This window comes from Mauremys reevesii, unplaced genomic scaffold (assembly GCF_016161935.1).
Source record: "Mauremys reevesii isolate NIE-2019 unplaced genomic scaffold, ASM1616193v1 Contig56, whole genome shotgun sequence".
NCBI lineage: Eukaryota > Metazoa > Chordata > Testudines > Geoemydidae > Mauremys > Mauremys reevesii.
This window is the reverse complement of record NW_024100869.1, coordinates 219471-231689: the sequence shown is the minus strand read 5'-3', so window position 1 is coordinate 231689 and position 12219 is coordinate 219471. Positions and strand designations below refer to the sequence as shown.

The window sequence follows — 12219 nt, the reverse complement described above, 5'->3', positions numbered from 1 at the left end:
CCTTCAGCTCCGTCCATCACCCTGTAACCGATGTGTTGCCTGGGAAAGATCCCCCTGCTCTGCAGCTCCCCCTGGGGGCAGGGATCCACCCTTCCTCTGTTCCAAATCTCCAGTGGCTTCTGCTCCCCCCTGGCTGGGGAAGCCCCCAGTGACTCCCTGCCCAGACGTTCCCTCTGCTGGGCCCAGGGCTCAGGACAGGGCATGACTCTGAGTGTCCCATCGGCGCGGAGACCCCCTGTGGGTCTGGCTGGGTGTGGGGCTGGGAGCCGGGATGCTGAGCCGAGCCCCTCACCTGCTACAATGATCTCGATGATGTCGCTCAGATATGACCAGTGACTCTGATCTGTTACTGAGTGACAGTCACAGATGTAGCTCCCTCCATCTTCCCGGCTGACACTGGGGATGGGAAATTCAGCCACGGTCCCATCAGGTACCAGCCACACATGCAGGTTCTGGTGTCCAGCTTTACGCAGAAAGAACATGCTTCTGAAACCTCAAACCATGTTCAGGTTTTGGCAGACTAATTTCAGCTTTTCAATTAAAAAAAGCACAACAAATTTTGAAGGAAAGCAGACATTGTCCGTGATTTTTTACTGCTTTTTAAAAACCCCTAGTTTTCGATCCAGAAAAAGTTTTGATGGAAATTATTTGTCCAACCCTTTTAATGAGCTTTAGTGCCTTTTAGCACTAGCTGATGCTGAGAACCGGTGATACCTTGTAAAGAAGTTTTCTCAAAACTGGGTTTGTGCCAAAATGCGGAAGGCTTATTTTTCCCAGGGGCGCCTGTGGGGGGGAGCAAGTGGGGCAATTTGCCGTGGGCCCCGCAAGGGCCCCCAGGAGAATATAGTATTGCGATTTTTTTATAGAAGGGGCCCCCAAAATTTCTTTGCCCCAGGCCCCCTGAATTCTCTGGGCGGCCCTGGCTTCAAACCAAACGCGCTGCTTCCGGTAGAACAAACAAACACATTTATTAACTACAAAAGATGGATTTTCAGTGATTATAAATCAAAACACAACAAGTCGGATTTGGTCAAATGAAATAAAAGTAAAACGCATTCTGAGCTGATCTTAACACTGTCAGCGCCCGTACAGACTTCGAAGTTCCTCACCCAGGCTGGCTGGGTGCCCTTCCCCAGGCTCGCCCCTGCGACCAGCGCTTCAGTCGCTGGGTGGTGGTGTCTGTAGATGGAGGTGGAAGACAGAGAGCCTGGCAAACATCTCTCCCTCTTATCATGTCCTTTCTTCCCTCTTGGCTTTGCCCTGCCGCCCCCCCTTCAGAGTCAGGGGAGCGTTACCTCATCGCAGTCCCAAACTGACCAGGGAAGGGGGGTGACTCACCCGAGAGTCCAACAGATCCTTTGTTGCTGCCTCGGCCAGTGTCCTGTGGTCCTGTGAGGCTGGGCTGGGTTTGTCCCGTACGTGCCCTGATGAGGTGTGAACTGCCCCTCTGCTCTTGGGGAGCTTTGCCTGGGCTTGTTTTAAGCCATGATGACACATTTTCAGCCTCATAACTACATACGTGACATTACAACCTATCACATCACTGTGACAACCATGCTCGGTGCATCATGAGCCTTCCGAAGACACCCGAGATGACAATATTTGCATATTATTATTATTATTATCATGTTATAAGGGTGAACATGGGGGTGGAGGGTGTCCCCCCGAGGTACAGAGTGTCACTTGTGGGGACTAGCAGACTTAGGGGGCTCCTTAAGCAGGAGTTAAGGGAAACTGAGGCAACAGGGAGCCAGCCGATGTCTGAGCAGCCAGGAGCAGGCGGATGTGGGTCAGTGGTGTCTCTGCAGGCTGATCTGTAGGTCCGGAGGCTGCGGGGGCCGGGGGTGGGAGCATCTCATGCAGGGGCCATGATGGTGGAGCTGAGGGGACTCTTTCTCTGCTCATCACTGAACGGTAACAAAGCCTCGTTTAATGGAAAACAGCCCCCCACCCCCTGCAGGGGGGATTCAGAACTGCCCTGCTCTGTGTCCTAGCCCCCGCACTGCTCCCAGCAAGTGATGATTCCCACGTTGCCCCAGGGGCCCTTGCGGGGAAGTTCCAAGGGGGGGATTAGTTGTGGGGCTCTCCCTGTGTTCACGTTGTCTGGCCCGAGGTCCCGAGGAGGGGAACATTGGGGTCAGAGGGTTAAGACCCCTCGATGTCTCATACGGGCACCACCCAGGGATCACTTCCCCTTAGCCCCCCACCCCGGCTCACGGCGATGGAGCCCCCAGCACAGCGGGGAAGGGACGACCCCACGGAGGGGCTGTAAACAGCCGGCGCCAATTGGTCACGGGCACCAGACCCTTCTGCAGCTTCACCCGGAGTCAGGCTGTGAACCCCGGTGACCTGGACAACTGATGCCCCTCCCCAGAGGGGCTGCAACCCAGCGCCGGGCGAAGATCTGGAGATTAACAGGAAGCAAAATAACATAAACAGCCACCTCGGCGCATCCCCTCCCCCTCCCAGTGCTGAGCCCCCCACACTGGCCCCCACATCTGGGTCTGGGCAGGGCAGGAGAATGGCAGCTTGATGGGATGGGGCTGCAGTGGGGGGAGGGCAGCGTCCCCCCTAAATCTTCCCTAGAAGCAGAGTTCTCAGGGCAGGTGCTGCGGGGGAGAGTCTGTCACTCCCTGGGGGCCGGCGCCCCATGGCTGCGGGGGGCTCTCACCGTGGGGCCCCCCGGCTCACGTTGATCGTGGCGTACAGGCTGGGCTGGGCGGGCTCGGGGGCAGGGGCCAGGCCTCCCCACTTGCCCTGCAACGCCCGGCTGTCCAGGTCGGCGTAGGTGAGTCCGTCGGCATCGGGGTCGGGCTCCTGGGGCTGGGATGGGAGAGAGTCACTGAGGTGTGTGTGTGTGTGTGTATCCACCAACACCCCAAAACACACACACACACACACAGAGCTGGCGATCCCATAAGCCCACCCCCCCTCCCAGCAACCGAACCCCCACCCCAAACCACTGAGCACGCAGGAAAGGCGGGGGGAGGGGAGGTGTGAGGGGCTGCTGGGGTCCATGTGGGTCAGGGTTGGGGGTCAGGCCCCATGGGGGAACAGGGGACACTTACCGGGGTCTGCAGCTCTTTCCCTTCGTCGATGGAGGCGTCTGCAGAACAGAGACACTGACTGAGCTGCAGCCCCGGCCAGCCCAGAGCAGAACCCCACACCCAACTCCAACCCCCCCATCCAGCCAGGGGGGTCAGAGCCCAGCACAGCCCCCCTTCCTCCACCCCACAGCATGGGCCAGGGTCATTAGCCCCGTGTTACAGAGGCTAATGGCTAATTGGCAGGAAAACTGAGGCACAGAGATGTCTGGGGGTTACAGCAGGGGTGGGGGCTGGTAGTCAGAAATCCTGTGTTCGCGCCTTGGCTCGGGAGGGGAGTAGGGTCTAGTGGTTAGAGCAGGGGGCTGGGAGCCAGGAGTGGATGGGGAACTAGAGCGGGAAGGGAGGGTGGCCCCAGGGAGCTCCTGGGAGTCCAACACTCTCAGCTGACACCGGCTACCTCTGGGGCCCTCTCCTTAGCCCCGCCCAGCAGCAGCTGTAAATCAGGCCCCACCCCATCTGGGTGGAGCCCCCACAAGCCCCTCCCTTCCCCAGGGGTCCTGCCCCACCCTGGTACCCCCTTGGGTGTGTTACTCACAGAGGGGCTCTTGCTGAGCCGGCGCCTTTAATGCCACCATAGGATTGGTGCTAAAAGAGAAAATTCCCTTGTAAATGTCATATCCCCCGACCCGCAGGGGAGATTCCTCAACACACCCAGAGAGCCCCCCATCCTGCCTCACACTAAATCCAGTTCCCAGACCCCACCCCACCCCGCTCTAACCACCAGACCCCACTCTCCTCCCAAAGCTGGGGACAGAACCCAGGAGCATAGGCGGCAGGTTTGTATAATTTTTGGTGGGGCCCAAAATGGTGGTGGCCCCCCGCTCCCGCCAGGGGCGGCTCTAGAAATTCCACCGCCCCAAGCAGGGCGGCGTGTTGCGCCGCTTGCGCCGCCCTTCTCCGGTCCCGCGGCTCCGGTGGAGCATCCGTAGTCATGCCTGCGGGAGCTCCGTCCGAGCCGCGGGACCAGCGCACCCGCCGCAGTCATGCCTGCGGCAGGTCCGCTCCTCCCGGGGCTCCTGTGGACCTCCCGCAGGCATGACTGCGGAAGGTCCGCCGGAGCCAAATGCCGCCCTGCCAGGACAATGCCGCCCCACGCGCCTGCTTGGCGCGCTGGGGTCTGGAGCCGGCCCTGGCTCCCGCCCTGTAAGCCGATATAAAATGAAGCTACAATGCATCAGTGCCACAAGATTACAAAGGTCAATTAAAAGTGGAAAGTCAGAAGCAGCACTTGCCTACTTCAATATACAGTATTATATTTTGTTGCACCTGTTGTGATGAAGTGGGAATGTCCTTAATATTTTCTCTGAATACTGTATGGGTGCCTCAGTTTCCCCTGCAAGATGCCAACTGAAGGTGTTGGGGACAAAGATCAGGTGGCCTCCTTGTCCGGAAGAGACACAGAGGCCAGAGGAGGGAGTGTCAGTTTGGAGCTGGCTGGGGAAATGGAGAGAGACCCAGAACTTGGTTCTGGGCTCCCCACCCCCCAAGATGGACCTGACAGAGGGGTTCTGTTTTCTGTACCTACAAGCTCTGTTTAAACTGTGTTCCCGTCATCAAATACATCTTCTGTTTTACTGTCTGGCTGCGAGTCACATCTGACTGCGGAGTTGGGGTGCAGGGACCTCTGGTTGCCCCAGGACCAGCCTGGGCAGACTCGCTGTGGAAAGTGCATGATGTGGAAGGGGATGCTGAATGCTCCGAGGTCAGATCCAGGAAGGTGTAAGCTTCTTGCCCTGGAGACAGTCTGCTCTGAGAGAGGAGGCTCCCCCAGAGTCCTGACTGGCTTTGTATGGAGTTGTTCCAAAGCATCACAGCATCCCCTTCCACACCGTGCACTTCCCAGAAGTCCGCACAGGCACTGACACTCCCTCCTCCGGCCTTTGTCTCTTTTCCAGGCATTAGGAGGCCACCCGATCTCTCTGTTCTCCAACACCTTCAGTTGGCACCTTGCAGGGGAAACTGATTTGGGAGAAATGAAGTAAAAGCTGCCCAAACCGAGCTTGAGCACACCTGAATTTTGAGGTGTTCAAATCTGGAAGGCAGGTGCTGGGGGTGGGAGAGGGCTGTGGGCTCCATGGGGGAGCATGGCAGCAACTGTCTGGAGCTGCATGGAACCAGACACGCTGGTCTGAGTGGCACAGTAAGCGGTTTGGGGGTTGGAGAAGGGGTAGGTAGGGAGTTCCGGGGGGCAGTCAAGGGACAAGGAGCAGAGGGGGTTGGATGGGGCAGAGTTTCAGAGGGGCAGTCAGGAGACAGGCAGCAATTGGATAGGCATGGGAGTCCAGAAGGTTTATCAGGGGACAGGTAGAGGGGTTCTGGGGGGAAGTTGGGTGGGGTCTCAGGAGGGGGCAGTTGGGGACAAGGAGAAGGGAGGCTTAAATAGGGGCTGGGGTCCCAAGGGGCAGTTAGGGGCAGGGGTCTAGGGAGGGGGTAATCGGGGGATAAGGACCAGTGGTGCTTAGATAGGGGGTGGGAGTCCTGGGGGGCAGGTAGGCAGCCCAGAGCCCTCTGTTTCCCGGCGGCGTGGCTGGGATTTAAAGGGCTCTGGGCTCCCTGCACTTGCAGGCAGCCCAGAGCCCTCTGACTCCCGGCCGCGGCTGGGATTTAAAAGGCTCTGGGCTCCCCGCGCTTGCAGGCAGCCCAGAGCCCTCTGACTCCCGGCTGGGGCTGGGATTTAAAAGGCTCTGGGCTCCCTGCTCCTGCAGGCAGCCCAGAGCCCTCTGATTCCCGGCCGCGGCTGGAATTTAAAAGGCTCTGGGCTCCCCGCTCTTGCAGGCAGCCCAGAGCCCTCAGATTCCCGGCCGCGGCTGGGATTTAAAGGGCTCTCGGCTCCCTGCGCTTGCAGGCAGCCCAGAGCCCTCTGACTCCCGGCCGCGGCTGGGATTTAAAAGGCTCTGGGCTCCCCGCGCTTGCAGGCAGCCCAGAGCCCTCAGATTCCCGGCCGCGGCTGGGATTTAAAAGGGGCGAAACCTAGCTCTAAATATTGGTGGAGCAGAGCCCCTGACTGTAAATATTCCTGGGGCTAAAGCCCCAGGAGCCCATATAAGTCGGCGCCCATGCCCAGGAGCCCTGTGATCCAGGCAGGTCGATCGGGAGGGGGAGGAGCTGGGTTCCTACCTGCTCGGTCTCGGTGCAGCTCCTCTTCCTGCAGAGGGACACAAACCAGAATCCCCCATGAGCCAATCGGGATCCCCCAGTCCCAGCGCCCGGCCACCCCCCCCAAACCCCGCCCAGGGCAGCAGGGATGGAGGGCAGCACAACACCGTAGCATGTACCGGGCTGAGGGGGAGATTAACTCAGGGGGGCTTTTCCTGTCCCCAGTCCTCCCTCATTCGTGACTCGTTATAACAAACCTGATCCATAGGTTGGCTCCCCTGGCACCCCATGTACCGGAGAGGCCCGGTGCCGATGGCTCTTTATACAGGGACCCTTCAGCTGGCGCTGAGATGCGGCTCCTCTGGGGTGGGACAGGTGTGTGTGTACAGGGATTACTCAGGCAGCAGACCCTGCTGAGTTCCCCCCCGCCCTTTGCCCTCCCTGGGCTTCCCCAGCACAGTCCCCCATCCCAGCCCTGACCCCATCCGGCCCTGCTTAGCGGCAGGTTTAACTCTTCCCTCGCTGGACGGGGCACTCACTGGCTCGGATTTTTCTGAAACAGACGAAGGCCACAAGGAGGAGAAGCAGGAGGAGGCCGGCGGCTGCTGCGCTCACCCCGGCAATGATGGGCCAAGTCAGAGGTCCCGATCCAGCTGGGAAACAGCAGCAGCCGTGAGTGCCAGGAACGGCTGGTCTGTTCCCCTCCCCCCAGCCCTTCCCACCCCAGGCGGCGCCCAAGGGGCTGGGACACCGCAGGGCGCAGGCAGCAGAAAATTCTATGGGGAGGGTGTTGGGGGCCCCAGGGCATCAAGTGGGGTCAGACCCAGCAAGATTTGGGGGATTTGTAGCACTAGGGGCACTGGGCTGCAGGGGAAGGGGGGGCTCAGTAGGGGGCGCTCTCCCCATCGGTCAGGGCTGGCCCCATTGCCCCAGCACGGCACTAGGGGGCGCTGTCTGAGCCAGCCTGGCCGTCATTTCTAAGGCATTTCACCCCCTTCCTCATGGCCACACCGGCTCAGTCCAGCGGGCCCATCTAGCCCGGTATCCCGCCTCCCAGGCTGGCTGCTCCCAGCTACTTCGCAGGGAGCTCCAGGGCACCATCCCCCATGGCCACTGATGGGCCCAGCTGCCCCCAGAGGAAGCCTCCGGCTGCCCCATTAGCGCCAGGTTCATGTCTGAGCAGGAGGCTTCGCTCCCCTCCCAAATCCATCAGCAGGGGGGAGTCACTGCCCCTGAGAACAGCCTCCGTCCATCCCCACCGCTGGGCAACCACTGGGGGAAGCTGCCCCATAATCTGTGACTCAGTAGATTCTCCCCCCGGCCCCGGTACCTGGCCCTGGGCTGCCCGGGCGGGTGGGAGCCGGGGCCGCTCCAGGCTGGGTCAGGTCGGTTCCCCCTGCGGGAATAGAACCAGCGTCTGTTGAGGTGGGGGGAGGGGCTGAAACACCGACTCGGAGTTTGCCCCACACTGGGGGGCCCCAGAGCCCCGGCCGCTGGGAGAACAGGACAGGAGAAGCCCCAGCACCCTGACCCGCGAAGCACGGGGGGGCGGCGGGGGAAGCCTTAGCACCGGGACCTCCCCAGCGGCCCCAGGACGGGAGGACTCTCGCTATCTGCCGCTGCCTCAGGGCTGGGGGACTCTCACTCCCCGCTGCGCCCCGGGGCCAGGGCGTGGGACAGAGCTTCTCCGGCCTGGGGGTCACAGTCTGTGTGTGGGGGGTGACAGAATTGGGCGGTGCCATGGGAGGAATAGGGGCAGGGCCCCGGGAAGGGGCAGAAAGGGGCGGAGCCGTGGGCGGGGCCACAGGCCGAGGAGACAGAACAGCAGAGGGATGCGGGTGGAAGCGGGGGAGGGATCCCCCTTGCTCTGGCCCAGGGCCCCAGGAAACCTTAATCCACCTCAGCCCATGACTCAGCATCGATCGTCACTGTCAGTCCAGGGAGGATCCCCCAGAAGCGCCGGTGAGTGGTCGATCCCCCTCTGCCCCTGGCCCCACCCCGACTCCAGCCCTGCCCCCTCCGACCCCATTCCAACCCCTCCCCCAAAGTCCACACCCCAACTCCACCCCCACCCTGCCCCTAGTCCAACCCCTCCCCCAAATCCCCACCTGCTCCCCTGAGCGCGCCGAGTTCCCACTTGTGACGAAGTGGGGATATTTCTTGTTTTTTTCTGTGTTTTCCAGGGGTTGCATGCAGAGGGAGTGGGACTCAGTGCCCCCGGGTGTTACTGGTTTAACGAGGGGAGGGGAGAGGGAGTTTGTTGGTACCAAGGACCAGCGAGGGAACTTGGGACCCCGGCCAATGGCCTGGAGGATGGAGACCCCAGCGACTGGGGACCTGGAGACCCAGCTCAGGAGTCACAGCCGGTTCTGGCCAGTGAGAGGACAATGGGCTGCGGGGACAGGACCCTGGTGACCTGACCAGCCGGTTCCAGCCAGAGGGGCCAGAGGACAGAAGAGGGGAGAGGAGACTCAGGCGACCCTGTTTATGAGCCTGTTTCCCTGGAGAGAAGACAATGGACAGAGGGGGGGCTTGGGGACCAGTGATCTCAGATGCCCAGCTGGGAAGCAGGGGGGCTCTGGGCTGGAGAGGGGGGGCAGGCAGAGCCCACCTGGATGCAGGGAGACTGGGATGTGCTGGGCCGAGGGAGGCCAGGCCTGAGGCCCTGAGAGTTTCCTGTGCTGGGTTCAGACGCTCAATAAACCCTCCTGTGTTACGCTGGCTGAGAGTTGCTCTGGGCTAGAGAAGAGGGGGCATCAACCCCTTCGGGGGGTGGAGGCCCGGGGGGTCCAGAGCAAGTGGACTCCCCGAGGGGGCCCACAGCAGAGACAGACGCACTAAGGCTCAGAGAGGGGCGGCTCCAGGAGGTGGAGGGGCCTGACCCCGAGAGAGAGTGGACCCCCGAGAAGGGCTGTCGCACTGAAAGGGGCACCCCCCACGGACCGCATGGGGCCACGAGTGGGCACGATCTGTGAGTCCGTGACAACGCTCCTCCCCCCTACCTCCCGGAGCTTGTTACGCTGTGAAACAGCTGTTTTGCAGCAGCAAGCGCTGGGAGGTAGGCGGAGAAGCAGGGATGTGGCGCACTCAGGGGAGGAGGTGGAGGTGGGGAGGGGACCGTGGTTGTTTGTGGGTGCAGGCACCAGGAGTCGGCGCCTATGCCTGGGCCCTGACTCCTCTCTGCGTCCCCAGTGCTGGGGCAGCCGTGGAGCATCCCCCTGGGAAAGGCCCCTGCTCTGCAGCTCCCCCCGGGGGCAGGGATCCCCCCTCCCCCAGCCCTGAACCCCCAGGAGCTGCTGCTCCCCCATGGCTGGGGAACCCCCAAGTGACTCCATCGCAGATCCACGACACTGTGTTCCCTCTGCCGGGCCCAGGGCTCAGGGCAGAGGCTGGCTTTGAGCGTCCCATCAGTGCAGAGACCCCCTGTGGGTCCGGCTGGGTGTGCGGCTGGGAGCCGGGACACTGAGCCGGGCCCTTCACCTGTTGCAATGATCTCGACGGGGTCACTGGGCTCTGAGGAGACGAAGGGCTCTGACCGGGGCCGGTAGCTGCAGCTGTAGTTCCCTCCGTGCTGCCGGCCCACGCTGGGGATGTGGAACTCGGCCCCGGCCCCAGCAGGGTCCATGTGTCGCTGCAGGTTCAGGTCTCCAGCCTTGTACAGGAAGAAGCTCACGTTCCGGCGCTGCCCCTGACACCGGATGGTGACGTCTGCCCCTGGGGCGGTGACCCCAGTGGGGTTCAGAGAGATGTTGGGTCTGGGTAAGCTGGGATCTGCGCACAGGAGACAAACACTGAGAGCCAGACCCAGGCACCCACCCAGCCCCGGCTGGCCCCAGCCACAGGCAGATCCAGAGGCCCCAGGGCAGAGATTCTCTCCCAGATCCCAGAGTTCCCCCCACCCAGAATCCAGGCCCTGCGAGCTGGGCTCCCAGCCCCACAGACACCGAGTCACAGCTCCCTAGTGCTTGGGATCCTCATATGCCAGGTGTGGCCCCTGCCTCATCCACTGCCCCGGACAGAGCGACTCACAGGCTGGTCTCTGGCAGGGCCTGAGCCCCACACAGGAAGGGAGTCAGCCCCCCGGGCGGCAGGGAGGGGTCATTATCCCCGTTCTACACAAGAGGAAACTGAGGCACAGACAGATTCACTTTCCACAGTGAGCTCCCAGCGGCAGGGACTGTCTCTTCACTCTGTGTTTATGCAGCACCTGGCACAATGGGGCCCTGATCATGGTGGGGGCCCTACATGCTCCCCCAACACAAAGGATCCAGCGCTATTGAGGCCAGTGTTTGCAGAGGTCTCCACTAACTGGGGGTGTCTTGGTTTGTGGGCGCTCGGCCTGAGATCCCCCAAGATTGAGCCCCCTCCCCCAAGGAAGGGCACTTTTGAAAACCACGACATGCTCCCGTCACACAGAGTCTGTGGCTGCACCAGGAGCTGGGCCAGATCTCCTGGGTCCCAGCCCAGCGCCGTGTCCACCAAGGCCCCGCCTCTCCTTCAGCCCCTGCCTCATTCAGCCCCGGCCAGGGCACTGCCTGGGGCGGGGCCTGGAGAACAGAGGGGATGGGATCATGGGATTTAATAGCCACTCCCGGTTCCTACGCACAAGGGGCAGCGTTAAAGTAGCCTCCCTGCCGCGAGTCTCCAGGGGCTGCTGCTCCCCCTGGCTGGGGAACCCCCCAGTGACTCCGTCCCTGCTCCCCGGCCGGGCGTCCCCTCTGCGGGGTCAGAGCTCAGGGCAGAGTCTGTCTCTGAGCGTCCCATTGGCACCGAGCCCCTGTGAGGGTCTGGCTGGGGGTGGGGCTGGGAACGGGGACGCCGAGCCGGGCCCCTCACCTATCACCACCAGCTCCATGGGGTCACTGGGGTCCGACACGGCAGACAGCTCCGATTGGTTGTGATAGGAGCAGTTGTAGTTCCCGCCGTGCTCCCGGTTCACGTTGTTGATGTGAAACAGAGCGAGATAGTCCGAATTCACCCATTGGACAGTGCGTCCCTCTTTATTCAGCACGAACTGGAGGCCCTCGTGCTGGCCGCAACACTGGACGGTCACGGCTCCCCCCAGGGAGACCCCCCAGCTGGGGCTCATCAGGGAGATGTTGGGTTTGGGGTAGCTGGGCTCTGCAGAGGGAAGCAGACAGACCATGAGACACAGGCCCCGTCACTCACTCCTGGGGCCCGTCCTCACCACACAGCTTCAGTGGTGGGTCAGACCCAGCGGCCCTGGGGACGGGCTCCCAGATCCCTTTCCACAGGGGCCAGAGTTTCCCCTCAGCCCTGGGCTCACAGCATGAGACACGGAGCAACCCTAGCCCCTGGGGCCCAGAGCTCTGCTCCCCGGCGGGTGACAGGCCAGGCCAGTCTCCAGGGTCCATTCACTCCCTGGCTTCTCTGCTGGGAGGGCTGGGAGCCAGGACTCCTGGGTTCTGTCCCTGGCTCCGGGAGGGGAGTGGGGTCTAGTGGGGAGAGCAGGGGGGATGGGGGCCAGGACTCCTGGGTTCTGGGCACAGCACCACCACCGACTTGTAGGGCACGGTGCAAGTCTCTACTATACACTGAGGTTTATAACCTTCAGCTCCGTCCATCACCCCCTAACTGATGTGTTGCCTGGAAAAGGCCCCCCCCCACTCTGCAGCTCCCCCTGGGGGCAGGGTCCCCCCTTCCTCTGTCCCAAATCTCCAGTGGCTGCTTCTCCCCCCTGGCTGGGGAACCCCCCAATGTCTCCATCCCCACTCCCCGGCCAGGCGTCCCCTCTGCTGGGCCCAGGGCTTTACGTAGAAAGAACTTGGTGTCCGGGTACAAACCCTCCCCCGAGCGCCAGCACCCTGCTGGGGCTCACCCAGATCGTGGGTTTGGGAAATTTTCACCCTGATGTCAAGAAGAGACAGGAGTTAAACAGGGGAGACACCCCACCCCCACCTCCCTCCTGCCCCAATTCAGTGCATCTGTCATTCGGCCTCTCTAGGAGTCTGTCCCCTACCAGGGTTGGCACTGCCTGCCCATGGGGCTCGGGGGC

General features: G+C 61.9%; 1 protein-coding gene across 1 annotated transcript in view; it reads right to left on the bottom strand.

Moving 5' to 3' along the window:
- Nucleotides 1-1394: 1394 nt before the first annotated feature.
- The window catches only part of LOC120394403 (leukocyte immunoglobulin-like receptor subfamily B member 5), a 43156-nt gene continuing 32331 nt past the window's right edge, over nucleotides 1395-12219 (bottom strand). Inside the window, exons 9-12 of the mRNA XM_039518640.1 lie at nucleotides 3643-3692; nucleotides 3069-3106; nucleotides 2672-2823; nucleotides 1395-1907 (exon numbers count right to left, since the gene is read on the bottom strand). Coding sequence (XP_039374574.1) covers nucleotides 1856-1907; nucleotides 2672-2823; nucleotides 3069-3106; nucleotides 3643-3692 — 292 coding nt within the window. The 3' untranslated portion in view covers nucleotides 1395-1855. The remainder of the gene's footprint in view (nucleotides 1908-2671; nucleotides 2824-3068; nucleotides 3107-3642; nucleotides 3693-12219) is intronic.